The 12,186-nt window shown below is 42.4% G+C and overlaps 1 protein-coding gene across 2 annotated transcripts in view; it reads left to right on the forward strand.

Annotated features, from left to right (window-relative positions):
* The window catches only part of vars2 (valyl-tRNA synthetase 2, mitochondrial), a 46,771-nt gene that overhangs the window by 6,958 nt on the left and 27,627 nt on the right, over positions 1-12,186 (forward strand). For both annotated transcript variants that reach the window (XM_077743412.1, XM_077743413.1), the window contains exons 6-8: positions 4,518-4,615; positions 4,699-4,780; positions 10,296-10,415. In XM_077743412.1, coding sequence (XP_077599538.1) covers positions 4,518-4,615; positions 4,699-4,780; positions 10,296-10,415 — 300 coding nt within the window. The remainder of the gene's footprint in view (positions 1-4,517; positions 4,616-4,698; positions 4,781-10,295; positions 10,416-12,186) is intronic.

The following is a 12,186-nucleotide window of genomic DNA, read 5'->3' on the forward strand; positions in this document are numbered from 1 at the left end:
CAAAGATGGACCGAGGAGACCAGCATGGTACTGAGGGACTGTTTTGAGACAACCGACTGGGAGGTGCTGTGCAAACCACATGGGGAAGACATCGACAGCTTGACCCACTGCATCACAGATTACATCAACTTCTGTGTGGAGAACATCGTACCCTCCAAGAAGGTCCGTTGTTACTCAAGGTCCGTTGTTACTCCAACAATAAGCCGTGGGTCACCAGGGATCTAAGGGCCCTCCTGAACAAGAAGAAGAGGGCTTTTAGGTCTGGGGAGAAGGAGAGTCTCAAAACGGTCCAGAAGGAGCTGAAGAGAGAGATAAGGAGGGGAAAGACCAGCTACAGGAGGAGGCTAGAGAAGCAACTCCAAAGAGGCAACACCAAAGAGGTCTGGAGGAGCTTGAGGACCATCTCGGGCCATGGAGGCAACAGTGGGAGAGGCCCGGAGTCCGGAGACGGGGAGTGGGCCAACGAACTGAATCAGTTCTTTAACAGATTCAGCCCTGCCCCTGCTCCCCTGACCCCCCAGACCAGAAGCAACTCTACCCCCTCGTTCTCCTCTTCCTCCCCCTCTTCCTCCCCCTCTTCCACCGGTCTCTGCATCACTGTCGATCAGGTGACAAAACAACTAAAGAAGATCGAGGCAAGGAAGGCTACCGGTCCGGACGGCCTCAGCTCCAGACTACTGAGAGAGTGTGCGGATCAGCTTGGCACAGTGATTCTGCATATTTTCAACCTCAGCCTCAGTCTGCAGAAGGTCCCAACCTTGTGGAAAACTTCCTGCGTGGTCCCAGTCCCAAAGACTGCGAACGCCAGGGAGCCAAACCACTTCAGGCCGGTAGCACTAACCTCTCACCTGATCAAGACACTGGAGAGGATCATCCTCAACCACCTGAGCCCCCTGATGAATGCAGAGCTGGACCCTCTGCAGTTCGCCTATCGTCCAGGCATTGGTGTGGAAGATGCTACCACCTACCTGATGCACAGGTCTCTTTCACACCTGGAGAACTCGGGAAGCACGGTGAGAATGATGTTTTTTGACCTCTCCAGCGCATTCAACACCATTCAGCCGGTCCTTCTGAGAGGGAAACTGGAGGTGGCTGGAGTAAGGAACCACCTAGCTGCATGGATCATCGACTTCCTCACCAACAGACCACAATATGTGAGACTCCAGGACTGTACGTCTGATGTGGTAACTTGCAGCACGGGGGCCCCACAAGGCACAGTGCTTTCCCCACTCCTCTTCTCCCTCTACACGTCAGACTTTAAACATAATACAGACACCTGCCACCTCCAGAAATTCTCCGACGACACCGCCATTGTTGGAGGAGTGACTGACGGGCACGACCTGGAGTACAGGGGAGTCATCACAGCCTTTGTCGACTGGTGTAGGCAAAACCACCTGCACATCAACACCAGTAAGACAAAGGAAATGGTCGTTGACTTTCGGAGGACACCTCAACAGACCACTCAGGTGAACATCCAGGGTAAAGACATTGAAATCGTGGACAACTTGAAGTATCTGGGTGTTCACCTCAACAGTAGACTAGACTGGTCCACAAACATAGATGCCCTGTACAGAAGGGGCCAGAGCCGCCTCTACCTGTTGAGGAGCCTACGGTCCTTTGGTGTGTGCAGGTCACTGTTGAGGACCTTCTATGACACTGTGGTGGCATCTACTGTGTTTTATGCAGTGGTCTGTTGGGGAAGTGGGAGCACGGAGAGGGACAGGAACAGGCTGAACAAGCTGATCAGGAGGGCCAGCTCTGTTCTGGGCTGTCCTTTGGACTCTGTGGAGGAAGTGGGAGAGCGGAGGATGCTGACCAGGATGAGGTCCATCATGGACAGCACCTCCCACCCCCTGCATGAGTCTGTGGAGTCCCTCCAAAGCTCTTTCAGCAATAGACTGCTACACCCTCATTGCAGGAAGGAGCGCTTCCGCAGATCCTTCCTCCCATCAGCCGTCAGGCTCTTTAACTCAAAAAAGGCTGTGGGTTAGGACCTCCCGAATTTCGGATACAGTGTAGATGTGCTTGTATATATATGTATGTGTATGTATATGTATATCTCACCAACACAGTTACCTATTTATATATTTATTCATGTATTTATTTACTAACTTACTATTAAGTACCCATTTGTGTATAATGCCTTTCCTATTCCTGCATCCTCACCCTCTTCCTATTGCAACAAAGAAATTTCCCGATTACGGGATGAATAAAGTTATCCAATATATATATATATATATATATATATATATATATATATATATATATATATATATATATATATATATATATATATATATATATATATATATATATATATATATATATATATATATATATATATATATATATATATATATATATATATATATATATATATATATATATATATATATATATATATATATATACACATATATATATACACATATATATATATACACATATATATATATACACATATATATATACACATATACACATACACATATACACATATATATATATATACACATATACACATATACACATATACACATATACACATATACACATATACACATATACACATATACACATACACATATACACATATACACATATACACATATACACATATACACATATACACATATACACATATACACATATACACATATACACATATACACATATACATATATACACATATACATATATACACATATACATATATACACATATACATATATACACATATACATATATACACATATACATATATACACATATACATATATACACATATACATATATACACATATACATATATACACATATACATATATACACATATACATATATACACATATACATATATACACATATACATATATACACATATACATATATACACATATACATATATACACATATACATATATACACATATACATATATACACATATACATATATACACATATACATATATACACATATACATATATACACATATACATATATACACATATACATATATACACATATACATATATACACATATACATATATACACATATACATATATACACATATACATATATACACATATACATATATACACATATACATATATACACATATACATATATACACATATACATATATACACATATACATATATACACATATACATATATACATATATACATATATATATATATACATATATACATATATTGTATTTGGATTGGATTGGATTGGATAGGATTGGATAGGATTGGATAACTTTATTCATCCCGTATTCGGGAAATTACATTGTGGCAGGTAGCAAGAGGGTGATTAGACAGAATAAACAGCATCAATCATTAAAATCATCAAATCATTAAAACATAAAAGCCGCAAAACACAAAACGAACAACATTTATTTACTTAACTTACTTATTGCCTATCTATTTATGGATAATGGATGGATAACTTTATTCATCCCGTATTTGGGAAATTTCATTGTGGCAGTAGCAAGAGGGTGATTAGACAGAACAGCAAAGCAAAAGCACAAAGTACAAAGCAAATTAAAGTAAATGGAATCATTAAGAATCATCAAATCATTAAGACATAAAAGCAGCAGAAACACAAAACGAGCAAGAGTGGATGGACCTTCCGCCGCCGGCTGCCGCTTGAACGGCGTCATCTTGATTGCGGTAGGTAAAACAGTCACTGACTCAAAAAGACGTTGTAAAATTGGACAAAAACTGGAACCACACACAGGAAGTCTTCCACAAGATAGGGAACTTCTGCGGACTGTGACCGAAGTAGAGAATTGGCAGAGTCACTCTTCCTAAGCAGTCTGGAGCTAAAGACAACTGTAGCAGAGTAGAGCCCCTCGACTCTATTGCTGGTAAACGCCGAAAGCTCTTCCATCTTATCCCATGATGAAATGCTTGGTCAGAAGTGTTGCCTCTTCTCCCGGTACTTTTGTCCAGCTCCGAATCTCCGCCGGCACCGAGGTGTTGCTTCTTCTGCTGCATATTGTATTAGCTAGTCCCATGTGTGTGACAGCATAGGCATGGCTGAATGGTTCCAAAAAAAAGTAACAGAAAGAAGCCAGGCTAACAAAAAAAGAAAGTTGTAAAAACATTAAAGTAAAAAGTATAAAGTACAAAGTAAAGTAAAAGGAATGCATTAAGAAATGTAATTAAAAAAGATGGAATGGCTGTAAAACACAAAAAACAAATAAGGGTGGAGAGAGGTACTGCCACTGGCTTCCGTGTGACGGTGCCATCTTATAATGTCTTGTTATGTCTAAAATGCCTTTCCTATTTCTGCATCCTTGCTACTGTGACAACAACATTTCCCAAATAAAGGATGAATAAAGTTATCCAGTTCAATTAAGGTTGGATTTTATTCTGCGCACTGGCACACATGCAGCAAAGAGGATGCTCATGATTAAAGACTGCTGTGAGAACTATGAAATGTTGTCTTCCATTTTTGGGGGACTGAAACACTGCATATTCATAAACTCATCTTTTTGAAATAGAGCATAGTGGAGAGGATGCTCCTTCGAGAAAAAGGGAAGCACAGGCAAGACATGACCCGAGAAGAGTTTTTACAGGAGGTTTGGAATTGGAAAAATGAGTGAGTCTTTATTTTTATCTCTTAGATAACATCTAATGTAAGGTCGTTTCAAAATTCATTTTGGCACTCTGTTTTTGTGTTAGGAAAGGAGATGAGATATATCAACAGCTGAGAAAACTTGGCGCATCCTTAGACTGGAGTAGAGCCTGTTTTACCATGGATAAAGTAAGACATTAAAATTATTCTAAATTAAAAAAAAACATTTCCTACCTAAATTCATATAAAAATTTCTAGTTTCTGATCTATTTATTTTATATTACAAAGCATAAAGAGACTGATGTTGGTGGACTAAACCCATTTTGAGTCAGAATATCCAATACGGTGGAGTGCTGTGATATAAAGTTAATTCTCTCAGTTTATTGCGCAGAAAGGATGGCACCCCAATCTGTTTCTTTTGAGTGGTGCCTGAGAGGGGAAGGAAGATGAGTATCCTAAGCACACCATGAAAAATGGCCTCCCAGGAAGAAATAAACATTTCACACAATCCTACTGCGACCCCAAGAGGGAGCAGAAGATGGGAGAGTGCAACATCATCATAGACCCTCCAGAACCAAATGTATAGTTCAACATGTCTGATATGCCGCTGAAGGAGGTCAGTGAGGTTGTCTAGAAAGCAGCTCCAGGACCTGGAGGCACTTCGTACAAATTGTATAGAACTGTCCCAAACTCCTACAGCCTTTTTGTTAAATCCTCCAACTGTTCCCTGGAAGGGGGAAGATCCCAGAGCAGTGACAAATGGCGGAAGGGGCGTGGATCCCAAAGGAGGATAACGTTACCCATCAAGTACAGTTCCGTATCATACCCCTATTGAGTGTCGAGGCCAAGGTCTTTGGTATTATTTCCAAACGGCTGAGCACCAACTTGCTAAAGAACACCCATATCGATAGATGTGAAGGGTGGTATTCCAGAGATGCCAGGCAATATGGGGTACAGCTAATCTAGGAGGCCAGGAAGAACAAAAGCAAACTATCGGAACTATGTCTCAGCCTGGAGATTGCATACCGTTCCATTCCTCGCAAACTTGTCCAGTACACTTTGATGAGATATCACAGTAGATGTACAGACCTCATAGCTGAGGACAACAACAACCCCGGGAGCATCAGTATCATCTTGGCACAAGGTAGAGTTGCCATAATCACAGGGTGTACATTCTCTGTGATGCTGTTTTTCCTGACCATGAACATGCTGATCAAATCTGAGCCAGAGCCCAGAGGGCCACACATGAGATCCGGATAACGCCAGCCACTTATCAGGGCATTCATGGATGACCTCCCAGTCCGAAGAGAATCAGTTCCGAGAAGTCGGTGAATTTTGAAGGGTCTTGAGAAGCTGGTAAAGCGGACCCAAATGAATTTTGAACCAGCCAAATCACGATCATCGATGTTCAGTAAAGGCAAGGTTGGGAACAAGTTTCAGTTTAGAATCTCAGGCAAAGCCATCCCCCACCTTAATGAAGAAGCTTGTCAAGAGCCTGGACAAAATCTTTGACTGCTGGCTAAATGCTGCATCATCACTTCAGTCCACCTGCACTTAGTTGGAGGGGTGGCTGCAAACTGTGGACAAGTGGGACCTCCGGGTAAGTGCAAAGCCTGGGTCTACGGGCATTCCCCCCGGGATCTTACGGCCACTCCTCACCTACACCTTCCCAATCTTGGCAGTTGAGACCCTTGAGAGGAAGGTCTGCACAAGAAAAGTACAGGGACTCGAGACACCCAAACATGTCCAGTGCAGTAAAGACGGGAAGGAAGTGGAGCGCAGAGGAAGCTGTCCAAGAAGCCAAAGCCAGGCTCCGTCACGGGAACTTGGTAGAAGTGGTCACATGGGGCCATCCAGGGCTAGGATCCTTCTGAACACCGCAACTGAACACCAAGGTAAAGGAGAGACGGAGCCTGGTGCTCGCTAAGGTAAGAGCGGTAAAGGAGGAGATAAGATCTTGCAAGGCTGTGGGGATGAAACAACAGGGAGTTTGGACAAGATGGGTAAACACAATGGAAAGTAAAGTGACATAAAGGGAGCTTTGAAGTGCCGAATCTCAGCAATAAAGATCATTGTCCAGGCAGTGTATGACATGCTCCCAAGCCCATCAAATCTGCACATGTCAGGCTTAGCAGAAACACCAGCTTGTCTCCTGTGTTCCAAGCAAGGAATTTCAAAGCATATCCTCAGCTGCTGCACAAGTGCACTTGGAGAGGGGCGGTACCTGAAAACAATTTGTAAAGTCATCAGCAGTGGAGTTGGGAGGCCAAAATAGGGCCGAGCCCCCTTGAGAGAAACATTTCCTTCGTCAAGGCTGGGGAGCCGGAAACCCCGGCCAGGACCAAAGCGGCAGAAATCTTGGACTCTGTAAGAGACTGGCAGCTGCACGTGGACCTCAGTTGTCAACTATATTTCCCGAGCAACACCGGATAAACACTGTGACCTTCATTGTCCAGATCTCAGATTCCACTAAGCAAGTTGTATTACTGGAGATGATAGTAGATGGGAAGATAAATCAGAGGACACCTTTGAAAGGAAACCCACCAAGTACGCAGGTCTTATAGTGATTGTCAAGAAGCTGGGTGTGGAGCAAGATGCACCTCGGTGGAGATTTAATGTAGGCGATTTGCAGCCCAAACGTAGGCCAGGGCACATATTTTAGGTATCAAGGGAAAGAGGAAGAGGAGAGACATCCACTTCATCATCAATGCGGCAGAGAGAGCACATGGCTGTGGCTTACAAGGAAACAGAAGTCTTAGGGTAGGGTGATGTGTCCAAATGTATCAATGATCAATGTTCGAACTCACTACCACATTTTCTTCATTACATTTTATTTAAATTAAATAATCTTTTAAAATGGTATTTGAAATATACTAGGATTACAAATTCCCAATAGTCTTTGAGCCATTTTTCAAAAGACATCCCCTTAAAACACCACAAAACATTGTGTTCTATGTCTTCATGAATGCAAAGTATACCTCGATAGGATGAGAAAGATTAAATTTCTATCTTGAGTAAAAAAAAAAAAACCCAATACATTATAAGTTGATGTACAGATAGGTGTTTTTTCCTGCTTGGCATTGCTGCCTGTTGCACCTCCTCGAGTGCCCACGGGTCAGCTGCTGCAGGGTCATCAGCCAGGAACCATCGTTCATTGATGTTTCACTCCTTTAATCCTGAAATATTTCCTGGTGGCGAAGCAGTGACAGACACGTCTCCCTGTGGCCCCCTGCAGCTGAGAGATGTTGTCACCTGCAGCCGTTGTTGGGGCTAGCTTTTGTTACCCCAGCTCCTGTCCTTCCTCCTAAGCCAGAGCCAACAAAAGCTGCCTTTTCTACTTCTTCTGCCAGCATTTTTATGGCCTTCCTCAGGTTGCCTCCAGTCACCCCTGCGTCCCCCAGGAAACATGTTGTTGACAGCCCAACGTAGCCTCGGCAGCCAACCTCGACTGGGTAGAAGGTGTACTTACAGCCAATTTCCAGGCATTCAGCTGCCAGCTCCAAGTATTTGGCCTTCTTGCGCTCGAAGGCAGCCTCAATTTCCCCCTCAAAGTTACTGTTAGTTCTATGAGGTGCACTGCTCTTGCCTTGGAAGACCATACCACAATGTCTGGGCGGAGTGATTTGGTAATGATCTCCGTGGGGAATTGGAGCTGTCTGTTGAGGTCAACCCTCATGTCCAACTCCTGACCATGGGATAAGGGCTTCAGTGTCTGTATTGGCCTGCTGTATCTCTATTCTCCCTTCCATGATGAAGTTGGCGTGGATCTCTGCAAGATGTGCTGGAGGCTAGCGTTGGGAGCATCGCAAGTGTGCAGCATACCTAATTCTCGAACCATTGCTGGAGGTTAAAAGGAGAGGGAATTATATTGTCAGTTGTGCGAATTAGGAAGCTGATCCTTGCCTGGGGGATCTTTCATAGGTCGGACCAACTGATGTTTCGGTTGACAACTCCCTCCCAGGTTGCCCAGCTTCCTTGTCGGCCCTGCGACACGTCCTTCATCTTGTAGCACTCTTCCCCCATCCCCATCTCGGCCAACACCATCCATCTCATTCTTCTCCTTATGGTTAGCTCTGGACCAGAATCGTGGGGCTTCTCCTCATCCTAGTCCTGCTCTTCTTGCCTGAACTCTGCTGATGATCTCCTGATGCTGCAGTCTATTGATGGCTTGGTAGACCTCAGCCTGGGTGTTTCACCTTCGGCCAGTAGGATCCTTGATGTTGGCGTTCCTTACTGACTGGTCAGTGGACTCTTAGCTCGAGAACCAGCCTAGACTTCTCTTGCCTGTAGCACAGACTGATAGAATGCAGTGGCAGTTGCAGTGCATTCATTTCAAACAGACCTGTTTCAGAAAAGCACCTTAGCCACTTTCTGATGAATGAATTGGCTTTTCGATCCATCTTGCTCACAGTGGATGAGGAGATCTTGCTAATTTTCAAGGTCCACATTACCCTTCTGTAGAGGATGAACTGGTATCAGACCTTGAACTCTCCGGGGAGTTGACTCTGGTCCATCCTTGACAGCCCATCACTAAATTGTCTCATGGTGGTCCTCTCCATCTGCTTATCAGACAGCTCTGTGGTGTACCCCTCAATAGACATTTGATGGGTTGCTCAGAGAGGAGGGGGATTCTTTCTTCCCCGACTATAAAGGTTGTTGTTTAATAATAATCGGACATAGGCTTTGTCGTCATCATCAACAACCAAAGCCTAATTGTCATCATACCCAGAAACTGCGTATGATGAAATTGGTAGTGCTTCTCCATAAGGTGTGTTTTCTCGGCAAAAGACCCAAATAAGTGATAATTTGGGACTCGTAATTTGGCATTCTGCCGTTATGGATACATCGCATCACCCATCAGCCTTCTGGATCTGGTCCCATATCATGGCAGAATTCTATACGAACCCTGGAAAGCCCAGGATTCCTGCTTTTTGGCAGTTTGTATCGATATAACCATTGTCCAGAAGGTAAGGAGACATCCTTTTCGCTAACACCATGAAGAAGATTTCTTCTACGTTCCGCAGGGCGATTCTTCTTAATTGGCCTATTTCTCTTGAATTCCGATGGAATGAGTTGCTTATTCCAGATAGTTCTCATTAGGTTCCAGAGTAGCTCTAATACCTGGCAGTTTTTATATAACATGTAGGGGACTCCATTAGGGCAATGTGCTGATTAGGACCTTGCCTTCTTCACTGCTTGCCTAACTTCGTTGAGCTTGGAGGAAATGATGTTAAACTCAGCCGTCGGTGGTGAGACCCAGGGAATGTACCCTGGTGTTCCTAGTGGGACGTCTCTTAGTTCGTCGCTCTTCCTTGAACCTTGTGGCAATTTTCACTTTGGCCTGCTTGAAAATGTTCTGGATAAAACATAGTTAATCAAGTAAACTTGATGTAGATTTTAACAATAATGACAATTCATTTACCAAATAGGTTGGTTTTTGGCGTGACTGGATGTGCATTTGGAATGGAATGCAAAAGTAATGTTATTCAATCAAATCTTATGTCTGATGGTGCCATTTAAAAAAAAAAAAAATCATGTTGCATTGAATATTCAATGCTATTTTAAGGAAAATATTCCATTGTATTGGTTTAAATTATGATTTATTATTATTTTCACTTCCTTCTATAGTTATACGTATTCCTAATTATAAAAATTATACTATATACCTTTGTAAATGAATGTGTTTCCATTTGTTTTATTTCAGAATTTCAGTAAAGCAGTGACTCAGGCCTTTGTCCGCTTGTGTGATGCTGGTCTGATATATCGTTCAGAGGGGCTTGTCAATTGGAGCTGTGCTTTGGAGTCCGCCATTTCAGACATAGAGGTGATAAAATATCGTCCATAAAAATATATACCCACCGTTGCCTGTGAGGAAAACATTTAACAACACTGACAAATTACTCTGCAACATAGCTCGAAACAAAGATACTTTATGTGAGTCCTATTAAAAGGTTCGGAAGTTAAAGTTTGGAAATAATTGGTTAGGAACAGCAATTTCAGTTAAATATATCATCTAGCACAATGATATTTAAGAAGTGAAATTAAGTTTATAGGATTTACAGAAAGTGCAATAATTGCTCAAACAAAATCAGGAAGGTGCATAAATTTGGGCACCCTCATTTTATTCATTTTAATACCCTAAGCAGAAATTGTTGAACATCGAAATTTGTTGGATAATATCATTGACCCTTGACCTACATAGACGGGTAAAGCCAATCATGACAAAGTGTATTTAAGATTGCCAGTTGCGAGTTGTTCTCCTCTTTGGATTGGATTTGATAAAATGGTAATTGGTAAAACAAACAAAAAAACAACAATTTTACAAATAATTGGTAAAACTTGAACCACACACAGGAAGTCTTCCACATGGTTGCAGGAGCAAGACAGTAGCAAGCACAGACACAGAAGACATTGTAGACCTAGGTAAATAAAATGGAGCCACACACAGGGCGTCCACAAGGTGGGGAACTTCTGCAGACTTTGACTGAGTTTGAAAATATGCAGAGTCACTCTTCCAAGCTTATCCGCACAGTTACTCGGTAGTCTGGAGCTAAAGAATCAACAGTAGCAGCGTATAACCCCTCGACTGCTTTTCTGGCTTGGTAAGCGCCTACAGCTCTTCCATCTTATCCCATACTGGATTGGTTGGTCTGAAGCATCACTTCTTCTCCCGGCACTTTTGTTCAGCTCTGAATTTCCAGCGGGATTGAGGTGTTGCTCCTTCTGCTGCGCATTGTTCACAGCTAGTCCCATGTGTATGACAGCGTAGGCATGGCTGAATAATTCCAAATAAGAAGTAGCAGAAGGAAGAGCAAAGAAAGTTGTAAAAACATTAAAGTAAAACGTATAAAGTACAAAGTCAAGTAAAGGGGAATGTATAAGAAATATTAAAATGTAATAAAAACGATTGAAAAGCTGTAAAACACAAAAAACAAATAAGAATGGACCGAGCTACTGATTGATTGATTGATTGATTCGCCTCTCTGGTAATGAATTCTGGGGGTCAAGCTTCTTTTTGCGGACCGAGCTACTGCCGCCGGCAGGCGCGTGACAGCGTCATCTCTTGGCATCTTCTCTGAAGAGTGGCAACATGAGAGTCTCAAAACAACTGTCAAATGACCTGAACACAAAGATTGCTCTCCATGTTCCGAAACCATTAAAACTGAATGATCTGGAGATGTTTTATAAAGAAGAATGGTCAAAAACCCTAACCCCCTTCAACCAGAATGCAGACCATCATTGGAAGCTAAAGGAAATGTTTAGTGCAGGGGTCTCCAACTCCGGCCCTCAAGCCTATTTCCCATATCACCCTCCTCTACGACACCAGAATCAAATGATCAACTAATCAGCTGTACAGGAGCTTGATCACAATCGTGGGGGGAGACAGGGAGACCCCTAGTTTAGTGACTGTTATTTCTGCAAAAGGAAGATCTACTAAATATTGAGGTTATTTTTCTGTTGGGGTGCCCAAATATATGCACCTTACTGCTTATCTTAAGTAATTATATTCTCTAAATCCTACAAACTTAATTTTACTTCACAACTATCACTTTTTGTCTTTAATATGGTATATTTAACTGAAATTGCTGATCTAA

The sequence above is a fragment of the Stigmatopora nigra genome, chromosome 21 (assembly GCF_051989575.1).
Source record: "Stigmatopora nigra isolate UIUO_SnigA chromosome 21, RoL_Snig_1.1, whole genome shotgun sequence".
Lineage (NCBI taxonomy): Eukaryota > Metazoa > Chordata > Actinopteri > Syngnathiformes > Syngnathidae > Stigmatopora > Stigmatopora nigra.